The sequence below is a fragment of the Scomber japonicus genome, chromosome 5, assembly GCF_027409825.1.
Source record: "Scomber japonicus isolate fScoJap1 chromosome 5, fScoJap1.pri, whole genome shotgun sequence".
NCBI classification, from domain to species: domain Eukaryota; kingdom Metazoa; phylum Chordata; class Actinopteri; order Scombriformes; family Scombridae; genus Scomber; species Scomber japonicus.
This window is the reverse complement of record NC_070582.1, coordinates 9,062,199-9,088,239: the sequence shown is the minus strand read 5'-3', so window position 1 is coordinate 9,088,239 and position 26,041 is coordinate 9,062,199. Positions and strand designations below refer to the sequence as shown.

General features: G+C 39.9%; 1 protein-coding gene across 1 annotated transcript in view; it reads left to right on the top strand.

Moving 5' to 3' along the window:
• The window catches only part of LOC128358504 (unconventional myosin-IXAb-like), a 117,958-nt gene that overhangs the window by 13,282 nt on the left and 78,635 nt on the right, over window positions 1-26,041 (top strand). Inside the window, exons 2-3 of the mRNA XM_053318815.1 lie at window positions 24,828-24,922; window positions 25,588-25,650. Coding sequence (XP_053174790.1) covers window positions 24,828-24,922; window positions 25,588-25,650 — 158 coding nt within the window. The remainder of the gene's footprint in view (window positions 1-24,827; window positions 24,923-25,587; window positions 25,651-26,041) is intronic.

Here is a 26,041-nt window from a genome sequence, read left to right as displayed (position 1 = left end):
GTGGAAGCATTAGACGCGTTTCATCCCTTTTCCTCGTGCCACTCTTTTTATCTTGAGGACTCAACACGACCCCACCCACCAGATTTAGTGAGAGGCTCGCGACAGGAAATTGATAGTCCAAGTGGTCCTGATTCAATCTGAGTCTGCTTACGCCGTGTCACAGCAATCAGACACAGATGAGATTACGGACATTAGGAGTCACACGACGCCATCTGGGACGATGGGTGCAATTGAGCAAAGTAGATCTACATTAGTGATCTCGTCTATTTGAACCGGTTAACTATAGTGTGATCAATCAGATGTCAAATTTAATCTAATAGAGCATCATCTGTTGAAAGAGGTGGGGTCTTATGTTCTGTCTAATTGTGTAACCAGTTTGTCATTTTTTCGAATTTCAGTTTAAATCCCCAGAAAGTTTCAGTATTGTCTGAAATCATCTGTCCTGTGTTTTGCTCTCCTTGTTTGGTCTGAAATCCACACCAACCAGCATGTTACTCATTACCTTTTCTCTCTGTATTCTGCGGTTGTGATCCACCCTTTGAAGAGTTATTTTCAGTTTCTAAAGTAAACAAATTCAGCTTTAGTTTGTGAGGTTCTGGAGAAGGTTTGCCTCAGACTAATTGGTAGCCTCGGTGCATGACAGTACCAAACATCAGAAGGGAGAGATTTCAGAAAGACATGAAATAACACTTTCCAAATCGGTTCGTCACATGCCGGAGTTTAAAATCCATAGTGTAGTGTACTTTATAAAGCACGAGACACAGTCACCAAGCACTTCATGAAAGCAACAAAAGGATACTTAGAGGGAACAACTGGCTTTCACTATTTCTCCTTTAAGATAATTGTCAGTGAGTTTTTAAAATTTAAAAATAAACCATAATTAATTCAATCTGTTGCGTTAAACAGTTAAAACTATACATGTCTGTTCGTGCCATGCCCTGATAATTAGGGCTATTAAAATATCACAGTTATATTGAAACTGTACAGATACATCAGTGATATCATTTGAACTTGCATTGTAATCCTGCAAATGACGGATAAAGCCTTCCTTTGGCAGGGGGAACAAAGGTTTATGCTCCCACACTCCAATATTTTGTATGTGGTGTGTTTGGTGGTAGTTGTTTGCCAGGCTGTAGCAAAAGGCTAAAGGCAACTGTTTTGACTGAGAATCATAATGCAAGTGAATTTTATTTATATAGCCTAATATCACAAATTCTGAGGATGCTGTCTGAGGAAAAAAAGGAAAACCTTCCATCCTCCGATCTTTAAACCTCCCCTAAAAAAAATCCCCTTCATAGGTGAAAAATGGGAAGAAACCTAAATATAGTACCAAAGTTTCATCTAGGATAAGACTAAAATAGCAAAATGACAATATGGAAATGATTAAAGCTAACTGGAATGTCTGTAGTTTAGCAGATATTAATCCAAGTACTGGACAAATTGCCCAAATCAATTGGATTCATCAGTGAGGTCCGTAGATAAAGAAAGAGCAGGTGGTTAAAGTAGTATATTACTATCTTCACTCTGCTTTTAGTCATAATATACTCAGTTCAGTGGGATTTGCTTCAGCTGCCGTGCAAGTTGAGTAATCGTGGTCTTATCAGATTGGCATGAAGTCATCTTCAGTGGCCTGTGTACAAACCTCACTGCTTTGCTCTTTGTCTTTGTTTTTGAGCGTCTGTGTGTGTCTCTGTGTATCTGGATGACTGAAAATACTCTCAGACAACAGAAGTCCCAATCACTGTCTTTGTCCGCTTTCACAAAACATAACTTTACACACCAAGCACCCGAGCACATGAAGCCTTGAATCCATCAGGTTTCAACATGTCTCTGTTGAAATGCACTTATACACCCCCCACCCCCACCCCACCCCTCAATAACCAAATGAAGTACAGTCACGTTCAGTCCAGCCTTTGAAAGCATTGACAGTAGATAAATAAATAAATGAATGAATGATGGGATGAATGGTGCAGATGGGCCATTGAGAGTGGTCTGCTGAGTGGGTGAATGAAAAGGCGAGGAGTGGCTGGTGGAAGTTTGAACATGTTCCCAGTAGAGCTGCTATTTACAGGTGTCTAACAGGTGAAGCTATGGTTTGCTTTTTCATTTTACTGAACACACACACCTGTATATATGTGTATGTTGGATGATGTCATTGCTGTATTTTGTGTTCTGTACAGAAAACTACATTAAAAATATATAGCACCAGTCAGTGGCGTCTAATTTTTGACTGTAGCAATCTATCTCCTTTCAAATAACATTACTCAAAACTGGCCTTTTAGAGCGGTGCCTAATTTAATGTTCCCTGCCACTTAATATGCTTTTAGTCTATTTTTATATGGAGATTTCTTTCTTTTCCTTCTTCTGTGTAAAGTGTCTTTGAGTACTTGTAAAAGCGCTCTATAAATAAAATGTATTATTATTATTGTGATTAACGTCAATTTAACATTTCACTCTAGTTTGTCTAGTTCCATCTTAAATATAAGAATTAGCTGTTTTTTTTAATCTACTTTTATAACGGTCAATTGAATATTTTAAGCTTAGGGACTGTTGGGAAAAACTCCTATGAGATGATAAATGGTATTTTTTCCAGTTTATTTTAACATTTTACAAACCAAACAACTGAGAAAATGAATTGGTAAATGTCTAACGTCTATTAGTGTTTAATTTGTTATTTACATCTCCCTCTCTGCTTTCACTAAATCCTTTATTCTACCCTTTTCTTTACATTCATCATTCGCTCAATGATCCTGTGTGTCTTTCTTACTCTTCCTGTGAGCAACTCAGAAAAACAAGCGATTATACTTCCAGCAAAATGAGATATAGTTTAATTTAATCATGATTTTATCGCCTCACCTGGTCACAGATTGAAAAAAGTATAACAAGCATATCTTTCAGTCCCAGTTTCACAGTACTGAACTAAATCATATCAAATTATTGGTTATATTATTCACACAAAAAATACATTTCACCCTGTAGTGGAGTCTTAGAAGTAATCTGTGTATATTTTGTGCTCCTAAACCTATGAAAATGGGTCAATCTTGAGTTTTTTATACGTTTTTTTAGTTTTAATAATTTGTTGCATTGTCTTACTGTACACTCTGTTCTGATATATATCTTGTTCTCTGCTGGATGCAATGACCTGATTTTCCCCATGGGCATCATTAAAGTTTCATTTAATCTAATAGACCATAAGACCATAGTTGACTGATGTGACCGCTGCCGTAAATTCTGGTAATATAGCAGGTTACTCATGATGCAGCCATCCAGAAGCAGTGTTGTGTTTCTTTGCAAGAAAAATCTTGAACGCTGTGGTTTGAAAGAGTTGTGTGTTACATTATGGAGCTCTATCTACAATCTTCCACCGATAAAAATCTGTAAAATGCAGTGAGTGTAGTATTATGGAGAAACCTTTTTTTTTGGTCTCGGTTTTGATAGCTAGCATTAGCCGTGTTCTTTTTATTCTGCCAATAATCACAACAGCCCAGTCTAAAAAATTTGCCAAGAAATCAATCAGGATAAACTTCCCGAATCAGAAGGAATGTTTACACCCTTAAAAATACAGTTTAAAGATACATTTTTTCCAGGTAACACACCTTCATATCACTTGGCACTACAAACGTATACTCCCTCTTCCATTTGACTTAGAGGAAAATCTTTATTTACAACCTGACTTATTTCATTATCTTATCATCCTTGTTGTTTATGCTAACATTTTTGATCCATTTCATTGTTAATAGTGTGACTCTCCTGTATGAGGTTTCACAGAAGACTCCATTTAGGTCCCTAAAAGTCAAAGATTGTAATAACTGAGGAGTCGAGGAGCCCCTACTTCAAACCTCAGATTATTAGTCAAAAAAAAAATCTGCCTTTTCTTTCTTTTTTTAGCTGCGTCTTTGTACACAAACAGAACACGCGATGACAGTACTGCAGCCTATTAAAGCTTTACAAACCAACTCTTTAGAGAGGGGTGACGGAAAAGGACGTGAAGCGTGATACATTGTCCTTTCTGCTCACTGCTCTGATGCCCTCAGCTGCACGAGCTCATGAAGTCAGCTAAACTACTCCTGAACCAGATGCTGACAGTGTGATCCACCACATCATAGTCAGAGATGCTCCACAGTGTGTTAAGTTTTTAATGAACAATGATTTACTGACCTAAATTACTGATGAGTGAATGATGCGGATGCACAGATTTATGTCTTCTTTTTCTATTTCTGCTGCATTCAAATTACAGATGAACATTAAAATTGGAGTCCCAAATCCCAAAAGTTGAATTTGACCTCAGTTGATGGTTCAAAGACAAATTGGAAAAGTGGAAACAAAGAGCAAGAAATCATACAAAAGCTGCAATGATCAGTGTCTGTAATGCCTCTAACCTTCATTATCCGACTGCTCATGTTGCTCGAACTAATTGTTGTAAAGCTGGGTCAAGCAGTCTATTGCACCATATTAAGTAAAATGTTATAATTGATGAAATTAAAGGATAAAACTCTATGAAATACATCCTTGGTGTGCAGCAGCAGCAGTGTCCTGGTTCTACTGCAACCCCTCGCTGTGTCGTCTTCTTGATGTTACAACCCTTTAGAGAGAAGATGAAAGAGCTCTGTTGCAACGCTGTGTCTCCCTGCCTTCATCTTCCCTCCATCCCACCCACCCAACTATAGCACCAGGGGCATATGGGGGAGGGAGGGTGAGATAAAAAGAAAGGGTGAGAATAACAGAGAAAGAGGTGAGTGAAGGAGAAGAGGGCGAGGAGGGAGGGAGATGAGAGAGGGAGGGTAAAATCCTCGCTTTGAATAATGGTGAGTGAGCGAGTCATTTTCAAGCAAACCGGCTCCCAAGTGCCCCACTTTCGTGGGTTTAGTGAAATCGAGATGAGGCTGGTAATGCCTTCAGATTCTACTCTTCCTGAAGGCCGTCTCCGCCATTCTCAGAAATAAACCCGTGCAGCAGAAACACTTCCTCAGGGGGCAAAGCAATTCTCCTACCATATCCACTCGCCCCTCACCCCTTGTAAACAGACTGCATGAAGAAGTGTGTCTGAGTGCCCTTGGAGTTCTGACTTCCGTAAAGACCCTTTTAAGGTACCTAATAAGCCAGGTCGGCTGCTGTCTGCGCCATTTACTACTTCCTCCAGTGAACACCAAACAAACCCTGCTTCATGCTAATAACTGTGGATCTTTAGAAAAATCTGCATAGCGGTCATCAGACATCACTGAACTTTGCAGACTCAGAAATGCATTTCAACAGTTTGATGTTGTGTTCTTCGGATTCTGCAAATGTGGAACATTTAATTGGGTGAGGGTCCTTTCTTTGTTTGTTGAAATGTTTACATGCACTAATAATTTGGTCTCAGCCATAACTCAAATACACAACTCTTGTCAACCTGACATTTAGAGCATTTTAGTATTATTTGTTTAAAGGACCATTGTGTAAGATTTAGTGGCATCTATTGTAGCAGTGATAATGTGGATTGTAGCCAAATGAATACCCATCCCCTCCCTTCCTCCTTCCAAGCGTGGAGAAAAAGTGGTGGCCTATGGTGACCGCAAAACTAGCAAAAAGGCAAAAGTCCCTCTCAGGAGGCAGTGTTTGGTTTGTCTGTTCTGGGCTACTGTAGAAACACGGAGGTACAACATGGCGGGTTCTGTGGAAGATAACCCATTCCCTATGTAGAAAACATACTTATGGATATTATATTCCATTTCTGCTGATAGCAACAATTGCCACAGTTTACGGGTCTGTCGTGACGCCTGGTGGCTCGTTGTCTCCGGCTATCTTGGAGGGAATTTAATTCAGGAGAAGGACAGACTGATAGCAGCAATCTGCAGATATCAAGCTGTAAAGAAACACAAACAGCAGCATCTAAATTAGTGAGCGGTCCTTTCTGCTCTGTCTGTGCTGAAACTGATTATTAAACTGGATGCCCATGATCTACTAAGTTGAAGAATCTGGCACTGACAGTAAATGGCTGTGTGGGATAACCTGTGTTTCTTGTGTATTTGATGACAGCCGTAGAGGTGATGCAGGTATTCATTATTGCTCAACTGTCTTAATATTGCGTTTCATGTTTATATTTTGCAGGCAAACAAAAATAGCTTGAAACTGTGAATCAACCGAGCTGGGAAAAAAAATGAGATTGTATTTCTTCTGGTCATATCACCCAGTGCTACTGTCAAGACTTAACCCCCCCCTCCCAAAAAAAAGAACATAGGTATCTGCTTAGTCTTATGATTTATTGGGGTATTGTAATGTTTGGTTAGCATCATTTTATGCAGGCAACAAAGCAAAAAGAGGTGGTGCAGGGAAATTTAATTATTACAGTGATGTAGACCTACAAATTGATTATTAATGAATCCATGTAAAACTGATCATGTGAGATATTGTCCTACTTTCGGCATTGCTTCAGATTTTTTTCCCTCACACTAGTCAAAGTATTGGTGTGCATGTGTTGCCATGTTTTTGATGCTCTGATGCACAAATGTCTGTAAATTAATTAGTCACCTTTTTTAAAAATCAATCATTTTCTTAAAGTTTGGGTATAATCACAAAATGCGTCCATGAAAAGACAATGCATGCTTGTTTCTCTCCAGATGCACAAAATGTTGTCTGCACTTTGTCATGCTCTTTGACATCCATCTTATCATGTTCATGCCTGTTTTCCGTGCAAAGATAAATGTGGATGCGGTGCTGCAATCACTGCGCCATCATGACACGGTTGTTAACAGCAGCGGGGATGAATCCTGTGGTACGGCGAGGAGCGCTGTTGTTGTTGTTGTTCTTATGGCAAACGTGCATTTACTCCAAATGAACACTGTGAGGTTGTTGTTAGGATTCGCTCTGGGAAATGTGTGTGTTTGTGTGCGTGTATTGCATATGCGTGTTGGTTTTCGGATTACATGCGGTAACCGCTCCAGTGGCCTGTTGTAATGTTCACATTGGTGCCGTGCATTTTTGCGGCATCTGTGGCTGTCGCCTTATGTAAAAATAGACTTTTGCTGCTTATATCACTGAGTGGAGCATCGGCCTGAAGTCTGAAACACGCTGGATCAGAAACGCGGAGAGATAAGAGAGAGAGAGGAGAGGTGAATAACGAAGGAGATAATGCAGCTTGGAAGTGAAGGGAGCCAAAAGAAGCAAAGGAGAGAATGATTAAAATAAAGAGAGAGGCCTAATATTAGAGAAACTAAAGAGGGAGAAGTAGAAGAAGAAAGAATGAATGACTACTCAGTGTCCAGAGAAAATCTCAGGCTCATTTTCAGAGACAAAGAGGGAACAGTAGAGTCTCACAGGAATACAAGAGTGTCTTGCTTTAGGTTGCTTCCGATGTTTCCTTCCCCACAGACAGACAGCGAGATAAGACAGGAGGAAATGCCATACTCCTTTATTGAATTAGTTTGCCAAACCCACTGTTCATACAGAGCACTAATTCAACTTCCCCACTCCTTCTTCCCCTGGCACTTTGGTAACACAATACCCCATCCATGAGCACAGAGATTGGACGATAATTCCACTAGACCTGCCATTTTGGCTCTTAACCTGGCATTCACTGAGTTATGAACAGTAAGGTGAGTCTCAGTTAAAGCTGGAGTTATTTATTTGTATTTTTGGACACTGTGAAGTAGAGTTTGGACATGGAGATGGCCAAACTGGAAACTGAACCTTTTTGCCAAAGCATCTATAAATCCACCACGTTTATCTCATAAATTTTAAAGTTGTACTTTTGAGAAGAGGGATTTTGAGCTCACCTCCAGACAGATTTGACCTGAATGTGAAAGCTGCACAGTTTCAAGTTTCCATCCTGAATGATGAAAGTCCTGAAAGTCTTCAAAATTGTGTTTTCACTCCACACAGCGGCTCTGAGATTACAGATGCACCATCTTTTTATCTGCAGATATCAAATAAACACAGGGAATCTGCTGATACTGAGCACTGATCTACTATAATTTTCTTGCTCCTTTTCCAAATTAAAAAATCCATATGACAGCCTCCGTAATGCATGTGACTGATTTGGACTTAAAACGATAATAAGCAGCAGGGTTCGTTGTGGTGCTAGAAATTTAACAGCCTGCTGTGAATGACTGTAATAATATAGGAGAAACAATTAATGTTCTAATTAAACTGACAAAGAAACTGTGTTAAATGTCATATCTGGCCTTTACCTGAACTGCTTGAAGTCCAACTGAAGTTCAACCGCCCTTTTCTGTCTACTACAGCAACATATCTGCTTTGTAAATCTCTTATCCTGTGTTCTCCTTTGAGGAAAAATCAGAAACCCGAAAGGGAAACATTTATTTATTTATTTAAATGCTTTGATTTTGTGATTGTGCCCTCTTGTCCTACATAGTCTCAATTAAATACTGTTCCATCATCTACTTATGTTGCAGGGGACCGTACTTTGATACAGCAAATCAAATCTTGAATGAAGTTATAACATGGCATTCGATTATAGGCAAAGCAGATGGTCACACTGAGCCTGATAGTATCCTGATACACAACACTAGAGCCACACCAGTCCACATTAGCTTCTGTGCTAAAGTCTATTTCTCATCTAAAGTACAAACAAGCTTGTTGAAGGAGCCACCCAACCAACGTTCATCAGGGAAAAATGCACCACTAACATCAGTTAGCAGGCAAGGTAGCTAATTAGCTGCTCAGCTTCAGCACATTAAAGAGCACGTAAACACATCTGAAAATGCCCAGTTAGTTGCTGGTTTGGTAGTAGCTCTTCTAAATCCCTGTTAGCGACACTCTGTCTGTTCATGACTTGTAGCTACAGCAGTTTGTTTGTTTTCTTTCAGTTCTGTGTAACACTGTTAGCCTGCCAGCTAATGTCAAACTAAAAAGACAAAATCAAAATGCCAGCTGGGACAAAAAGGAGCATTTCTGCATTTCTTGTGTACATTTTTGTATTTTTAGTTTTTTTTCCATTCTAATAATACAAAAACATTTAGAGGAACAACACATGATTTCAGTTGAACTTAAATAAATGTAAGGTCAGTATTGGGCTGATACTAATCTGACGGGTTATGAAAGTGTATTACTAACGTGCTTGTCGAGGGAAATGAGAGTTAGTAAAATCCAGTTTTACACAGGTCTACTTTTAGCTACAAGTGACCTAATGTAACACCAACAATGTTATCTTTGAGCTCAATCCAGTCAGTAACGCAGCATTTAAATTAACCAAGCCAAATAGCTTCTTTTAATCAAAAGGTCACCAGCTTGAAACTAGAAAGAAGAAAGAGTCCACCGTCAACTGTTAGTTTTATCAATAAATTGCAGCCACACCTGCTCAGATGTTATATTTATCTGTCCCTGAAGTGAAAATTTACTCCAGTATTCCCTTATTAGTCTTGCCTTACTCTCTCACTGATTCCCATCCAACTGATTTATTTTAGGGTCGATCTTAAACATCCACTTTGTGTTTTTTCTGGCCGAGCGCGACGTCGGCTTGGCTGACTCAAACATACTTGAGAAACGATAACCTTAGAAATGTTACATAAAGTCTAACTGGATTCCTTGTAGGCTTCCAGTGAGGTGTACCCAACAAGCATCCGCAGTAGGAAGTGAGTATCATCTCGCTGTCAGAGTGTGAATCCCTGAGTGGAGAACATTTTGTCTCAGTCAGCTCATTGAGAGGATGATGATGGCGTTGCTGCTGCTGCTGAAAGGGAAAAAGCACTTCAGGACAGACATGAATTATAGTAAGCAGTGATGTGATGCAGTGATGTGACTGTGATATGAGGTGTTTGTTGGCTCTGCTGTTCTGTTCTCTAGTGGCAATCTTTCTTTCTGATCATTTTTGACCGTTCAGACACCACAGGCCCGACGTGACTGATGTGGGTTTTTGTACTTCCCTCTATCTTTGTCTTTGAGAAATATTTAAATCACCAGAATACAGCAAATATTGATGTTGTGGCTTTTGTTAATGTCTTTACAAAACCGCCCAGTCATTTCTTGCATGATTAGTCGGCATTATTTCGCCGCTATCACTTCCCTCCAGGGCGCCGCATTAACTAAGAAACCTTATTATAGCAGGATTTTTCTCCAAGGACAGCAAGTTGTCCTCAAAAAGTTCATGCTTAAAGAGTCATGATAAGATGCTGGTAAGTCAAGCATTGAAGTTCATTATATTCAGAGGTCACAGAGAAAAAATAAAAATAAAAATGAGAAAACAATCATAATTTAATCATTTATCTACAATGTATCTTCAAATGTGTGTAGTGCGTGTTATTCTTTAGATCAGTTGGATGTTTACTGAAGAGCCTAAATTCACTTTTATATATTATAAACTGCAGGACTTGGAAGCTTGACAGCTGCCAGGGAAACAAAAATGAGCTCAGGGAGCCCTGTTGAACTGAGTTAATGAAGGGAATTTCAGAGTGAAGTGGAGGAGGAAGAGAAGATGAGAGAAAGGAAACGCCTGAGGTTGTAACCAGTGTTACCTTCCCTGCAAAACCCTCCCATAAACAAAACATGTACATACAACACACATGCATAATGCACCAAAAGTTCTCCTGACTAAATGCAAACTGTCTGACTTTGTGGTTTAATAATGCCAGTTTAAAAAAAACAATTAAAGAAACAGCTTTATTTAACCTGTCAACCTATAAAATACTGAATTATCCTTAAATTGGACTTCAAACATAAAATAAAGATGTGTTTATGGATGATATCCTACTCATGTTAGTTTATTATTAATTAAGATGATGATTGTATAACCATTTTAGTTATTTTTTTAAACAAAAACGTCAAATGTGTGCCGGCTGCAGCTTCTCAATATGAGGATTTGAAGCTTTTTCTGTGTCAAGCATGATAGTAAAGTGATTTTGGACTGTCTCCATGAGCTATTTTCACAATTTTCTGAGTAACAAATAGTTGTAGTCCTATTACTCATTTCTTTCTTGCATAGTAACATGGTGAAAGTCTATTTGGAGGCCTGAAATGGTTTCCATGCGCCCAACCATTTGTCTCACACCACAGCACCCAAACATAAATGTACTATATGCACACACTACACACACACACACTCTCCTCCCACCTAGAACCCCTAAATTAATCATCTCTCCCCGCAGCGCACACACTTACACACTGCAGCATGTAGGAGTCCAGCTCTTGAGGGATTAGCACTTCAACATACTCAGTCGTGGGATTTTCCCACACCAGCTCCCACTCTGAGTTACATTTTCTGTCAGTCACACTGTGCAGCGTCACAGGCTCAGCGCCAGCTACGAACACGCTCCCAGAAACAATCAGGATTTGCCAAACACGGTGAAGCTGTGGTGTGTTAGCATGCTGGACCGAAGCGAAGATGGTTTGGGGATGATTAGCCGTTTTAATGTTTGTTGAAAGGTTTACATTTTCGTCGCAGGCTGTTTTTTATTGAAAGGCTTGTAGCAGAGGCTGAAACTAACACACACACACACACATGCACACACAAACAAAATCATAGCCTGCTAACAGCTACTCCAGCAGAGGAAGTGTGGAGGCAGACAACATGAAGCAAGGACATTTATGAGGTTTGGCTGAGCTGACATAGACAATAGTTACATTCACAGAAAAACACACAAACACCAACAGTGCTCTGGAGCCGGTTGTTCAGAGCTGGTCGAGTAATAAACATTTCATCAGGTAGAGTTAAATACAGACCTGTATCTCTCTTTTTTCATCTGACTGTCTCTCTGCAGCTGTCCATCCAGCTGGTTTCATGCACATTTTCAATTTGCAAACAAGAAGGGAAAAAAAGCCAGATATTGAAAAGCAAAACTAATCAATTTGAACAAGGTGGAAAAGTTGGCAAACAGACAAAGAGAAGCTGCAATAAATCAGATGGAAACAGATTCTTCAATTTTGATGTTGCATGACCTGCTTCTGCTTTTTCTACTGCAAGATAAACATTCACGTCATGCTACTGCTCTCTCACTAAAGTAGCAAGCATGTACGCAACCACAACGTCTCAGCTCCAGTCCAGACGGGGGTTGTGGTTGCATGTGACCCACTACTCTTTATTGTAGCAGAGACACCATAGCACACATGTGGATCAGAAGAGGTCATCAATTGATTAAAGGAACAGTTTAACATTTTGGGAGATATGCTTAGGAGAAAACAGATACCACTTTCACGTGTGGATGGTGACAACGGACCTGGAGCCAACAGTCAGGTTAGCTTAGCTTAGCATAAAGATTGGAAACAGCTAGCCTGGCTCTTTACAGTCACAGTGACTTCCTGAAGTCTCCGCTTACAGTGAAGGACTTCAGGAAATTACAGCTGAGAAAAAGTCGAAACCCTTTTCATTTTCACGCTTTGGTTTTTCTACAGCTTAAATAAACCAGACATAATATATTAATTAGTCACCTTTAAAGATGCTGGAAGGTGAATTTTTAACCCATGGACAGGTCTCAAGGCTAAGCTAAGCTTACCGGCTGCTGGCACGAAAAGAAAGAGACAAGACAAGTGCCATTTACTGTAAAGCCATTTTTATGAACAAATAAACTACCACCATGTAGGAGATAATAGTGCTCAATTATTTATTCAATCTCATAAAGCTTGTGCAGCATTTTAACAAAAGCATAATTTATCTCTCTATCTTCCTTTCAGTTTTGTTTTCTTCCTCTTCCTCCTCCTCTAGATTGTATACCTCTCTTTCTCCCTCTTTCCTTTCCCCCTTCTGTTCACTTCATTTTACACTCCCTCGCTCCCTCTTGTCCACTTCTCACCCATTATTTTAAATCTCCCACTTCTTATGCTTCCTCTCTCTCTCCCTTTATTTCTCAGAGCGTGTCCTCCTCCTCTCTTTCTCCCTCTCTCTCTCTCTCTCTCTCTCCCTCTCTCTCTCTCTCTCTCTCTCTCTCTCTCTCTCTCTCTCTCTCTCTCTCTCTCTCTTAATCTCCCTCCACTGTCTCCACCCCCTCGCTGACAGTGGTGGAGGGCCTGTTGACAGTCCTGTGCAGTGGAAGGAGGCTTTTATTGGGCCTGTGTGTTCAGCCCTTCCTGACGCCAATGGGATCCAGATGTGGCCCAGCACTCCAGTGACAGAAACCATTTATGGAGAGAGAGAGGATGTGTGTGTGTGTGTGTGGTGTGTTATTGTGTGTGTGTGTGTGTGTGTGTGTGTGTGTGTGTGTGTGTGTGTGTGTGTGAGTGTGTGAGTGTGTGTGTGCATGATGGTATGTGAGAGAGTGTGAGAAAGATGTGAGTTGTCTTCTTCACAACGTGCTCTCTAACTCTTCTCAACACGTGTACAGATGTAGAGTTCTGCAAAGGCTTAAAACCTAAGACCTTAACCCTGCTCACACCTTTCTGACCCGAATGAATTTGCCTCACACTTACGAATTTGAGACCAGAAACATGACCCGAGACCTGAGGCTGGATTTCTTCAAAGACAAAGTTATGTGCTTGCTTTGGGAGAGGCTGAGAAAAACAGACAAACACAGATTTCTATTAGCTAATAAACCAGCTTAAATCAGCTTAATGGGAATACACACATTGCAAGAAGTGGAAAAAGTATTATAGTAAGTTTACTCCAAGTCACAAAATTTAATCAGATATGACAAAATACATTACACTCAACTATTAGCATGTAACACTAAAATAATACATAATCATTTCCACCAGTTTGCAGATCAGCTTCACCTTTTCTGAATATCAGTCAGATGAATAATGACTCACAAGCTCAAACAACTTTCCCCAAATAAGTCTAAACAATTATGATCCAAAACAGAAATATGATCACAATGCTCTTGACGAATAGAAGCTGTGGTAAGTTGGAGGTTTTTATCTGTTGTGACAGCGAGGTCATCATGTTTCCACACTGTAGTGACCTTCCTTGAAGTATAGTGGGATTTTTAAAAAGCTCATTTTCTTGCACATTTTTTTCTTTTATTCATCAATCACTGACCTCATGCTCGCCAGACTAATGCCAACACATTGCCTACACTCTGTCTCTTTCCCAGCTTCCCTGTCACCATTTTGTATCTACTCCCAACACATGACTTGCAAATGAGTAGCAGAGTCTAAGAGAGTGTTAAAAATAATCAAACCCACACCCAAATTATCATGCAAAAACAGCCTGAACCCTACCTGACACACGACCCATCGGGCTGCTTGAATGCTTTACAGATGTGTGCAGCTGCGTTGAACTTATATTTAAATGTTTGTCAGGAAGTATTAAATCCATTTAAGCACAACAGGAATACACATGACACATAGACAGACACGCACCACAAGGTCACAGGTTTGAGTCATGAAGTGGCCGCTTTTCCCCGTAGTGCCCTTAAGCAGCAGTGAACCGACCATTCATTGTGCATGGCTTTCTGCATGAAGGTGTTAAGTGTTTAAAAAGTGATTGTTGGGATTTTTGGTTTATTTCAGTCATTTCTTATATCTTCAAAAGGCTCTTTTTAGGGTTAAAAGTAAGGATTAGGTTCAGACAAGCGTCCTAATGGCTTCAAAATAGATACCACAGAACCAAAATGTCCTTACTTTGAATTCAACTGGCAAACCTTTGTTGCATGTTATCACCACTATTTCTCTCCCCTTGTTTTCTGTCTCTACTATTCAGTATCAAATAATGACATAAAAATCAGTAAAGGTTCGGGACTAAGCTTGTACCTGTTTGTGATGCTTAGGGAATCGTAAATGCATTACGTCAATACTGGACCTCTCAAATAGAGAAGCACAGGTGTGTGTTAGTCATGTATTATTCTCTGCCTTCCTGGACCATAAAGGAACTCACATGACTCGCTGCCTTTCCTTTTTTTTTTTTTTTCAAGCTGTGTATGCGAGATGTGTGTTGTAATAAAGGTGCACAGCAGATGTGAGTGTGTGTCCATGTGCAGTATGCATGCACGTGTGTGAATGGAGTAATGGGCCCCTGTTGAAAGGATGACCCTGACACATCCACAACAGGCAAGAGTTAAGAGCTGCAGATGACTAAAACTGTACATTTATGCTGAGAATGTACAGAAACACAGTTCTTTAGACCATTTTACTTTCTCTCTGGATGATTGTTAATATATATGTGCAGGGGAATATGCTGTCCTTGTACAATATGTTCTGACTCTCTGAAAAATATTCCCCCTGCAGCCAAGACAAATGACCACTTGTTTATTTTTTCATGCAGTCATGTGAGCGTCACATCATTTAATATTGTCTCACATTTGTTCTTTTAACTGATTTATCTCTTCCGTGATACACTTGCCGTCTCATTTCAGAGCTGTATTTCTCTCCACTGTAAAGTATATTAAATACTTTGCTGTACTGGAACTCTTTCAAGTACAACCACATATATTCCTGTAAAAGGATTTCATTTTTTACAGCCGTGTCTGTAATACCCCTCTGTAGATCCACAGGCCAACATCAGCTCATTTCCCAGTTTGAAACCTTTCTGTGGTCAAATTCTGCAATAAATACTGGGCATTTATTCAATTGGATGATAATCTACGAGCACGGTTTTTCATGTGAAGTGCCAGTTATTAAGCTGTGACCGTTAACTGCTCGTGCTCCGCCACATGAAACGAACCTCTGTCTCATAGTGTCACCTAATAGCAGAGTACGATTAGCCAATAACTACACAGGCGTTGTTAAGAAAGGTGAAACCAAAAAGCCAGCTGATTCTGAAGGTGTCAAAAATGATCTAGCTAATACAATATTAACCATTCATGCCTTTAACTTGGAGGTTTAACGTCCATTATGGTGACATTTGGGCAAGTTTGATTGAATTGTTTGAGTTTTTGAGTTTTTGCTAGTTAACAATGGACGCGGACCCATATCTGTGTGTGTACTTGTATGTTTCAATTCAGTTCAGCTTCTAACTGATCTCAGAACTCATGAGAACCTCCATTTCTTTTGGTATTTCCCTCTTATTAGTACCATAAGGCCAAAGATGCAACATAATGCAAGCAACGTGTGGCTTCAGATGTCAATTTTGCACATTTTTGGCATCTTTGGCATTGCATATTTTCTCATATCTATATTTCTAAGAAGCAACTTCATAAATCCTCGGGATATGTTCGACTATTTTTTTTCCTCTTAGATCTTTGCATTAACTTTGTAAGTAATCGCGCTGTGTCTAAAATTTGTGTGTTATCTGAACAAACAGTGATAACAGAGATGAACAAACAGACACGAACTCCCACATCTTACGTTTAATAAATAACCTGTTGATTTAAAGTCGGCACACAGCTACATTGAACAATGAAATAACTACAATGAAATATTAGCTCATTCAAGAAAAATGTTCTCTTCCTGTCCAGGTATAAGACGTTTTATTATTTCAAGTGAAAATTAAAGAAATATAAATAACTCACTTATAAAATCCATGGTCTAGTACTGAGAAAATATTGATGTTTAAGCTGATAGTAGCTGATAGCAGGAGACAGGAAACATTTAAACAGGAAATAAGGTAATGGTCTTTTAATAAGCCATAAAAGAAATGGGGTTGGCCATTAATAGCTGCTGTTCTGTAGAAATCAGTTAACGTTTACTTGAATATGTGCATATTTTCAAAACTTGTTCAAATGCTGTGTTGTAGTTTCTCTATCACCCAAAACTAACTCACCTTTATTCTGCATATTCAGGCTTATGAAGAGGCTCTTCTTTGTCAGGATTATATAACCATACTCCTCCTCCTTCATCCTCCCTTCCTTTGCCCTCCCTTCCTTCCTTTTTTCCTAGAAAGGAGGGCTCATCCCGTGTGTCTGAAATCAGTGAAAGAAAAAGAGCTGGAAGAGAAGAAGAGAGAGGAATCTGGGGAGTGACAGACAGAAGGCGGAAAGAAAGCTCTGACTGACCCGATTTCGTTAGCTTTAGTATCAAATTATTTAGAAATGGCTTCTCCCAGTTTTCCAAATGAAAGATTTTACGACTTTGAGTTTTAACATCATTTTAAATTTAATATCTTTGAGTTTGTATTGTTGGTTGGATGAAATTAGACAATTTCAGCTTTTCTGTGACCTCAGAATTGGCCTTTTTTTTTTTTTTTGTAACACTTTATTATTGGCCGGCCCTTCTATTCGCAGGTCCATACTCAGTTCTTTGACACATTTCTGACTAGAATTATATGATTTTTACTTTGTGATGGATCTATTGAGGCCGTATTTCTCATGTTCTTTTGTTCCCTGTACTACACGGTAGGTTAAGCCAGTGGCAGTAGCAATGAGGGACCTTAGTCTAGTGACTTGTAAGGGCGTATTTTGGCAGTGAAACCACCCTCCTTCCTTTCTCCTTTTACAGAGGATCGAGCACAGAAACCACCGGTGTCAACCTCCAGCCTGCTTGTGACAAACAGTCAGTCAGTCCAGTTAATGAAGGCTTGCGAACATCCAGACGTACATGATAGTGGTTTGCAAACTCAGCGTTTAGCAGGTCTTAAAATAGATAGAGGAGGTACACACGCTCACACAGTGTTGTTATGTGTCACATTGTATGAATGTGACGGCTTGCTGCTACGAGCTCCACACAGGCACCTGCTCTCCTCTGTGAGTGTGTATTTTAAGGCTGACCGCACACCTAGAGGAAAGGCTGGCGCTGAAGCTGCTTCAAACCACACATTCACACACACGCTCTGTTTTCTCAGCCTGTCATGTGAAGCCGAGGCTGCACCTGCTAGCGGAGGAATGTGATGTGATGTCATCTCTCTGTGAGCCTCTGTTGAATGTGGAAGTAGTAAAGCCAAAAATAAAATAAAATAAAAACCCTTTGGGTCTAAAAGCAGACTCAGACGGCCGTCTTGGGGAATCCACACAGCATGAAATCATCCTGAAAGATTGTTTTCAAAGAATTTCTGCTGCTCCAGATGCAGTTTGACAACAAGACACATGGAAAGGAGGATAGACAGCACAACGACAGAAGGGATGGGATACAGGAGATTCAAAGTTAAAGCATGTATAGCACTATATTTATGCCTTTTTTCAGTTCTCTTAAGAACTCTTTTTCAGTTCTCTTAAACTCAGTAATTACAGAGATTAAAACAGAACAGAGAAAACAGAAGTCATTTATTTACCCCTGTAATGTGTAGTGGCATATTTCACTCATTAGTGTTGCTAGTTGTGATGTAGAAAGACAAGGCTAACAAAAAACAGATGCAGTAAGTCACTACAGACCCTTTTGGCTTGTGACCCTTCATAGTCGAGCGATGGTTACTCACGACACCGTGTCAAATGTTGCAAATGTTGTGTCAACCAAAGAGTTGTGTTTTCAGATGTTTACAGATGAATTACAGGCCTGAATGAGTAAAGAGATTTGAGACAGTAAAAAAAAAAGAAATTAAGCATAGTTTTGTGTCATCCTATTTATCTTCTAACATCTAACATCTGCAGTGAGGCTGATTACTTACTACTGTATTACTATGTGTGCTCACTAAAAATATTTATACAGTATCAGCCTATAAGGTAGATTAACTGAATGTGGCCAGATGTTTCCTCGTCTGCCCTCTGTGTCTGTCTCTTCCTGTATTTTCATCACACTGTAACATGCTTGCAGGGCAGAGAAACACTGTGGAGCAGACGTCTGCTTTAATAATGGCCCAGTGGGCTGAAATTAGCTTCTCTGGAGTCTCACTGTAAGTCCAACGACTGAGCGCGTCTTTGAAAGAGGAAGCCTTTGATTAGAGGACAGGGCAGTGACACGCGCTTGCAGTAAATCCCTTGAATGTTTTTATACATTCATGAATATATTTTTCTTTCTTTAATTTGAGTGAATTGAAGTGTCTTAGCCTCTCTCTCTTTCCCCCTCTCTCTCTCACTCCCTCTGTCTGGTTCTCTGTCTGGTTCTCAATTGTTGTAATGAAACTAGCCCTAACTGTCTGACACTACCAGAGGGCCATACTGCTATTTTACCAGCGATGAAGCTGTCAAAAGTGCAATTTATTGTGTGTGTGTGTGTGTGTGTGTTTGACTGTTCGTGTGTGTGTTAACTTGGCAGTCTACTCCTGTCATGTTATAGATGTTTAATGAAGCAGCAAATGGGGTTAGTGTCTCCCGCCAAGCCTGTGATCAGAAGTTACAGTTGAGTGTGTCTGTGTGTGTGTGTGTGTGTGTGTGATGGCATTTACTGTATCTGCTACTGACATATTTTAGTGTTCCACAGAAAATGCCTCTGTACTGTGTGTGTGTGTGTGTGTGTGTGTGTGTGTGTGTGTGTATAAGTCTAGCTGACACACCGCATACAGACAGTGTAGCTGCACTTGCTGTGTACCCGTTGGCTGAAAGCAGAGCGGTGGTTTCTGGTTTGGTTTTTGTCAGGGTGAACTGGTGGAGGAAGGTTGAGCGTTTCTGTCGACAAAACATGCTCGTTTTTAAAACAGAAAATACCCGAGACAAAAAAAAACAACCTACTATTTAAACCTACTATGATCAAGCACAAAACTGTCTCTGCAGCAAGCTAATTTTACGCTGAATTGTAATATGTGCCGTGTAGTGAATTCTTCATTTCTGTCATTTTATGAGCAGAAATGCCAAATGTTTGAGGGTTCCAGCTCCAGAAATGTTTTTCTTTTTTAACGTTTTAGACTGACAAAACAGACAAAACATGCAAATTGCAGAAATCGCTGTGGCCTAGTAGAAATTGTAAAAGCCATTTTCAGTAATCGATAATGAAAATAATCATTAGTTGTAGCCCAAGCTCACATGTCCAGGATATGAATTACAGCTGTCAAGATACTGTGCTCCTTTTAAAGACATTGGTAGTTGTATAATAGACATTCTCTTAATAATCAGTATCAATATTTTCAGTCATGATTAAGCAGTTTCTCAGAGTCCTTAATGAATATCTTAATTTTTCATTCTTTTGACTGACTTACTGTCCAAAACCTTAAGATATTCAATTTCCTCTCAAATACGACAAAAAACAACAAACTGCTATTTGTCGCATTTTTTAATCTGGAGTCAAAGACTGTTTGAATGACTGAAACAGGAAGCAAAGACCAATCAGTGGCTCTAGAGAGGGCCTCTTGAGTTTTTTTTGCCCATTTCGTGGCCACCACTGTTTCACTAGATGCAACTAAATCCTACACACTGGTCCTTAAAACAAACCCACTGTTGGTATTATCAGTGACATTGTTGTTGAAAATGCCTTTTTGTTTTAAAACATTGATTATTGCTCAAAAGCAGATAAAAACCTTATCAATGTACTGTAGAGTTTTCTATGTGTGCACTTTTCTTCATATCTATGGCTAAAAACAAAGGAGAGAGGTCAAAAATGTAATTGCTGGTCATGTTAACATTGGCCTATGTAGCTAACAGCAGATCTGACAAAGGGATCAGTCTACTTAACTGCTACTTCTACTACTTCATCTCAATATATGAGTCCTAACTATCCATCCAATATTCATACAAAACAAAAAAAAAGCTGAAACAAGCAGCTATCTTCACCTTTTCATCAGCTGCTGCAACTAGCACCAGTCATCATCAGAAACATAGCTAATGGAAGCGAGCCCAGCAGTGGTTTTGGCACATCTCTTCTTGTTTTTCATAATCTAGGTCACCTAATGGTTTTTGCGAGTGTATAGTATGTGAACAAAGTGCAGCTGTAGGAGGGAAAAGACAAAAAAAGAAAGAAAGAGTGAACACCAGGTTATTAGCGTTAGTATTTGAGCTGATTTTAGCCCCTACTAGGAAAGTCTTGACATGCTAATTAACAGGCTAGCTCCAATCTTGTCCCTTTCCCTCTCAACACTTAACAAGATAAATCCTGTTCTGAAATAGCAGCACCCACCGCTTGCTTCCTCTGAGGACGGACTTTCTGCAGCGGTGGAGGAAACAACTGGCTAACGTAATGTGACAGCGTGGAACAGCCCGCGGGGGCTAACACAGCGCATAAGCATACATTAGCATACTGTTAATGTGAAGCCAATGCTGCCATTTGGATTTAAGCATAGAGACACACACACACACACACACACACACACACACATCCACAGCAGGATTAAGCCTTAGGGTCAGCACATTTGCTTCAACATAAAATGTAACATATGGCCCGCAAAGCACTGGATCTTTGATTTGTGTAAATGGACGCTGTGGTGAGCTGCTTTTAATACACTGAAGTTGGTTATTTCTGGACTCCATATGGCACCACAGGCTATGCAAAGAAGATTGGGGTTAATTCAGTTTGTATTGAGTCATGTTAAATTCTGAATTCAAATGACTACTCAGTCTTCTTGGTCTCGTATTGGAACAGCAAAATGTACCCAGTCAGTATTTCTTGGTTTTGGTTGGCTGGATCTTCTTTTTTAAAGAGAACAAACAACAGCTGTGTTGCAATGAATGCCTGTCAAAAATACTGTAGACCATGATATAAACAAATATAATAATTATGATTAAAAAATGTTTGCCTTGGCAGTAGAAAGTAAAACTTTTCTTTAAGGAAAATCTGTCCTAAAATAACATAATCCAAATAACCATTGAAATAGGCTTGCTTGCTGTAACCTCCCTTCATAATGCACTTACAATGTAAGCGATAGTAGCCAAAACCCGCAACCCTCTGTACAAAAACTGTATTAAAAAGTTTATCTGAAGCTAATATGAAGCAAATCAGTCCAATCAAGTAGATATCTTCTAATATTACCATCTTTTTAGTGCCAAAGTTCCTCTTTTTGTAACTATTCTTTCACCACAACTCAATAGGGACAAACTGTTATTTGATGCTATGAGACTGTAAATGAGGCAGATATCAACTTGACTCAGACTGCTGAAGCCTCATCAGATAAACTCTTAAATGACTGTGTGGACACACTGTGGATTTTGGCCCCCATCATTTGCATTGAAAGCACATTTGAATGGGATCTTTTAATAGCCAGTATGAACAAGAGGAATGATTATAGCGAGGAAAACCATCATATAGACTGTTATTTAAAGACAGACCTACCCTTTAACATACTGTATCCATGAAGATACATCCGTAGCCTCTGAGCCTAAAATAATGTTAAGATGCTCATACCACTATGAGTGTTACTATATTTCATATCATGCTTTGTTGCTGAGGTATTTCAACGGGTTGTTTGTGTTGTCCAACCGTATATCAGATCAGATTCAGGCTCGAACACGCACAGATGTATTTGAGAAGTTTCCAGTTCGAGTGAAAATGAGATGAAGTGAAATCTTACTACTATGTTTGTTTACATAGCAACCCGAGCTGCTGGAGATCAACCATTGCCATCAGGAAACAGTGGAGTAATGAGGAGGGGGACATTAAGGAGAGAGGAGTTAAAACGGCTTGTTTCAGACTAAGGGGCTACATAAAGGACCAGTATGTCATGAAATATGTCATGTCCAATTAGCAGTTTTTAAATCATGCAAAGGTATTCCAGTAGAGCCCCAGAATATGAATATACACCTTGAAATGTGGTTGTTTCTCCTTTAAGTAAATAACCGCAATATAATACAGATGTTTTTTTTTTGGTTTTTTTAAAGTTCAGGCATCATCTCTCTCTCGTGTGCGGTTTTCTCTTGCTCTCACCCACCTCTGGTCTATCCATCCATCCATCCGCTCACACATGCTACACATGCACACACACTTGTACACACTTACATAGTAATCACCAATTCACAGTGTGTGTTTTCCTGTGCTGTGGTCACAGCAGGCGTTGACCATGAAGCAGAGTTCACCACTAAATCACCCAGACACTGCCGCCCTGCTCATTAATCTCTTTCACACGCACTTAAAGAAAAGCACACACATGCAGCACATGCACCGTTAACTGCACTGCAATCTTCTTAAAAACACACAAGCATGCAGAAACCCAGTCTTCCATGTCTCTCTCTCTCTCTCTCTCTCTCTGTCTCTGTCTCTGTCTCTCTCTCTCTCTCTCTCTCTCTCTCTCTCTCTCTCTGTCTCTATCTCTCTCTGTCTCTCTGTCTGTCTGTCTGTCTCTCTCTCTGTCTCTCTCTCTCTCTCCCTCTCTCTCTCTCTCTCTGTCTCTATCTCTCTCTGTCTCTCTGTCTGTCTGTCTGTCTCTCTCTCTGTCTCTCTCTCTCTCTCCCTCTCTCTCTCTGTCTCTGTCTCTCTCTCTGTCTCTGTCTCTCTCTCTCTCTCTCTCTCTCTCTCTCTCTCCCTGTTTATTGCCAGCTCCAGTTTGATTGTCATTGACAGTTTCCATCCGAGCCGGGCTCATTTGACTCTCAGTTCAGTCATCTCAGGAAGCGGATTTTCCTCTAAAACTCAAAACTGGAAATATTTTGCCACAGAAGAGGCTCATATATCCAGAAATGATTGAGGATGAAAGCTCTGTCATTATTGTGTGAATTACAGTTTCGATTTACGTTTTGGATTGAGGGAATTGAAGGAGATCTCCCTGCCAGTCCCTCTCCCTCTCTTCTCTCTCTTGTGTCTCTGTCCATGCAGGACTCAGAAAGCTCCAATAAGGATCTGATGGAGAGAAAAGAAAGACAGTTTGGAATTAAAGAAGAAAAGGAAATGGGTAGATGAGCAATGGAAAATGACAAAGTAGCCAAAAAAACAAAAATATATATATGATAAATACTTTAAAAAAGGAGCGAAAGACACAAAGTAAGAGTTGGTTTGTTCTACTTTGGCTTTGAAATGTGTGTCAGGTTGGTGGTCTTTGGGGGGGGGGGGGGGGGGTTTGAATGAATCATCTCAGAGATCAAAGCCCAATTCAAAAGCAGGATTTTACTTTTATTAACCGTGTTATTCCAGAGCTGTAGTATTCACCCAGCGGCCACAATCAATTATCTAACGCCCACTTCTCTCTCTCTCTCCTCCTCCTCCTTCCTCCTCTCTCCTTCCTCTCTCCGCTGGTTTTTATTTAGTCATTTGTCATAACTCCAAAATACTGATTGCATCAGCCTGAAATTTCGTCGCTGCTTCTGTGAACTGTGTTTCTTAAAAAATGAAAATATGTTTCTCTTCCTCTCTAATGTCTCACGCTAGGTTTCCTTATTCCAACTTTCGTGCCCTCTCTTCCTCCTTCTCCTTCTTATTTTACTTGTTCTTGTTTACTTCCCTTTTCATCTTGTTCTCCTTTCCTGTCATCCCCTCCTCCTAAAATCATCTCTGATTGTTCTCATGTTTGGTTTTTTTAATCTTCGTTCGTCTCATCTGTTTGTATTTTCTTCTTGTCTTTTTTCATTTCTTTCATTTGTGTTTCTCCTCTCATTGTCTCCTCTGTTCTTGATGATGCTTCTTCCCCTCCTATCAGTGTCCACTTCTTCTCCTCCCACTCTCAGCATCTCTGCTGTCTCTTCAGAGCCTCTCTTTCTCCGTCCTTGTCTCTGCTTCTCCTCTCCTCTCCTCTCCTCTCCTAACCAGCCCCACTGGGGCCCATCAGACCCCTAATGAGGACCTGAATGAGTCCTCCAGGGGCCCTCTAATGATGGACTCCAGTGTCTCTATGTGTGTGTATGTGTGTGTTGGCAGAAATACCAACAGATTCCCATGAGTCGTGACTGTCTGTTTTCAGCTCTGTAGTGTGTTTGCCTTTATAGGAATTTGGCAGTCTAGTGCATGGTTGGCGTGTTTGAGTGTGTGCGTGTGGGTGTGTATGTGTTTGTGCCTTTTGTGGGCCCCTTCCTGAGCCTCATGACCTGTTTGCGGCGCTGTGATTGGTAGCTGTTGCCTCCGCTCCTAACACATTCCTTCACTTTGGTTCAGAGTTCAGCTTCCATCATAATTTTCATGTGCAGATGTATTTTTAAGAACTTGTGGATGCAGTGTCAACAAGATGAAAGACAGATTTATACGTATTAAAGACGTGCATTTGTGATGTGAGCATTTTAATCTTTAATGTGATCAATTCCCAGCGCTGCCAATCATCTGCTGTCTATGCTGATATGTTGACCTGAAGGTGACTCTTTCCATTTTCTCATCAGGCTTTTGGGAACGCCAAGACGGCCCACAACAACAACTCCAGCCGTTTTGGCAAGTTCATCCAGGTCAACTACCAGGAGAGCGGCACTGTCAGGGGGTGAGACGCACACACACACACACACACACACACACACACACACTACTTACTATATGTAATGAAACCATATATAGACAAAATCCAAAGTCGCTACCCTACCACTGTGGATGGATGGAGGGGCAACATTTAATCACTCATGTATGCTGACTGAAGACATTACTCTATAATCATTAATCATCAGGTTATGATTTGGTAAAAATAACTGTATTTTATTATCCTACATTGATCACATAAGACCATTACAGTAAATATATAATAATATATACAATAAATATGCTGAGTTGTTAAGTAATATAACTGCAATTTACAATCCTTTTGTTTCTTGTTGAGAAACATAATGAAATAGTTCATGTCATGAATTATTGAAATCACATTAAACTTAACTGTCTCTCTCATCTGTTTGTATGTTTTTATATTCACAGCTTTTTTATTCTTTCACTTCTTAACAATTACTTGAATCTGCAACTCTGTTCTTTGCTGTGTTGTTGTCTTTATATCAACAGTCTTATTATAAGTGATGCAGCGTTGGTGTTTTCTCTTCAATATCTCCTTTTAACTGTTTGTATGTGTGTATGTATGTGTGTGTGTGTGTATGTGTGTGTGTGTGTGTGTGTGTGTGTGTGTGTGTGTGTGTGTGTTTTTGTTTTTGTTTGTTATGTTTTTAGAGCCTATGTGGAGAAATACCTGCTAGAGAAATCACGTCTGGTCTACCAGGAGCACAATGAGAGGTGAGCAGAGACAACAGGATGCAGAGATCCACACTCACACACACACACCATCTTAGTGACGGATATCAGGATGACAGCTGGATTTATGACAGCTGGATGATACGTGTGCTGTTTATCAGGCTGATGAAGAGTTTCTGAGAAAAGCTCTGAATACTAACGCTGTGTACTGATTATTTCATCACTGGTCCATCTGACAGATATATTGTCACTTAAGTGTTTGATGAGGTGAGCAGGTGTCATTTCTGACGTCCTCACTCGGTAAGTTATTGTCCCAGGCCTCAGCATTTCTTTTGAATATAAAAACACATGAAAACCAAAACAGAAATCAATCAATCCTCATTTTAAGGGTCCCATATTTGCAATTTACTTTCTTTGTAGTAATTAGCAGCTC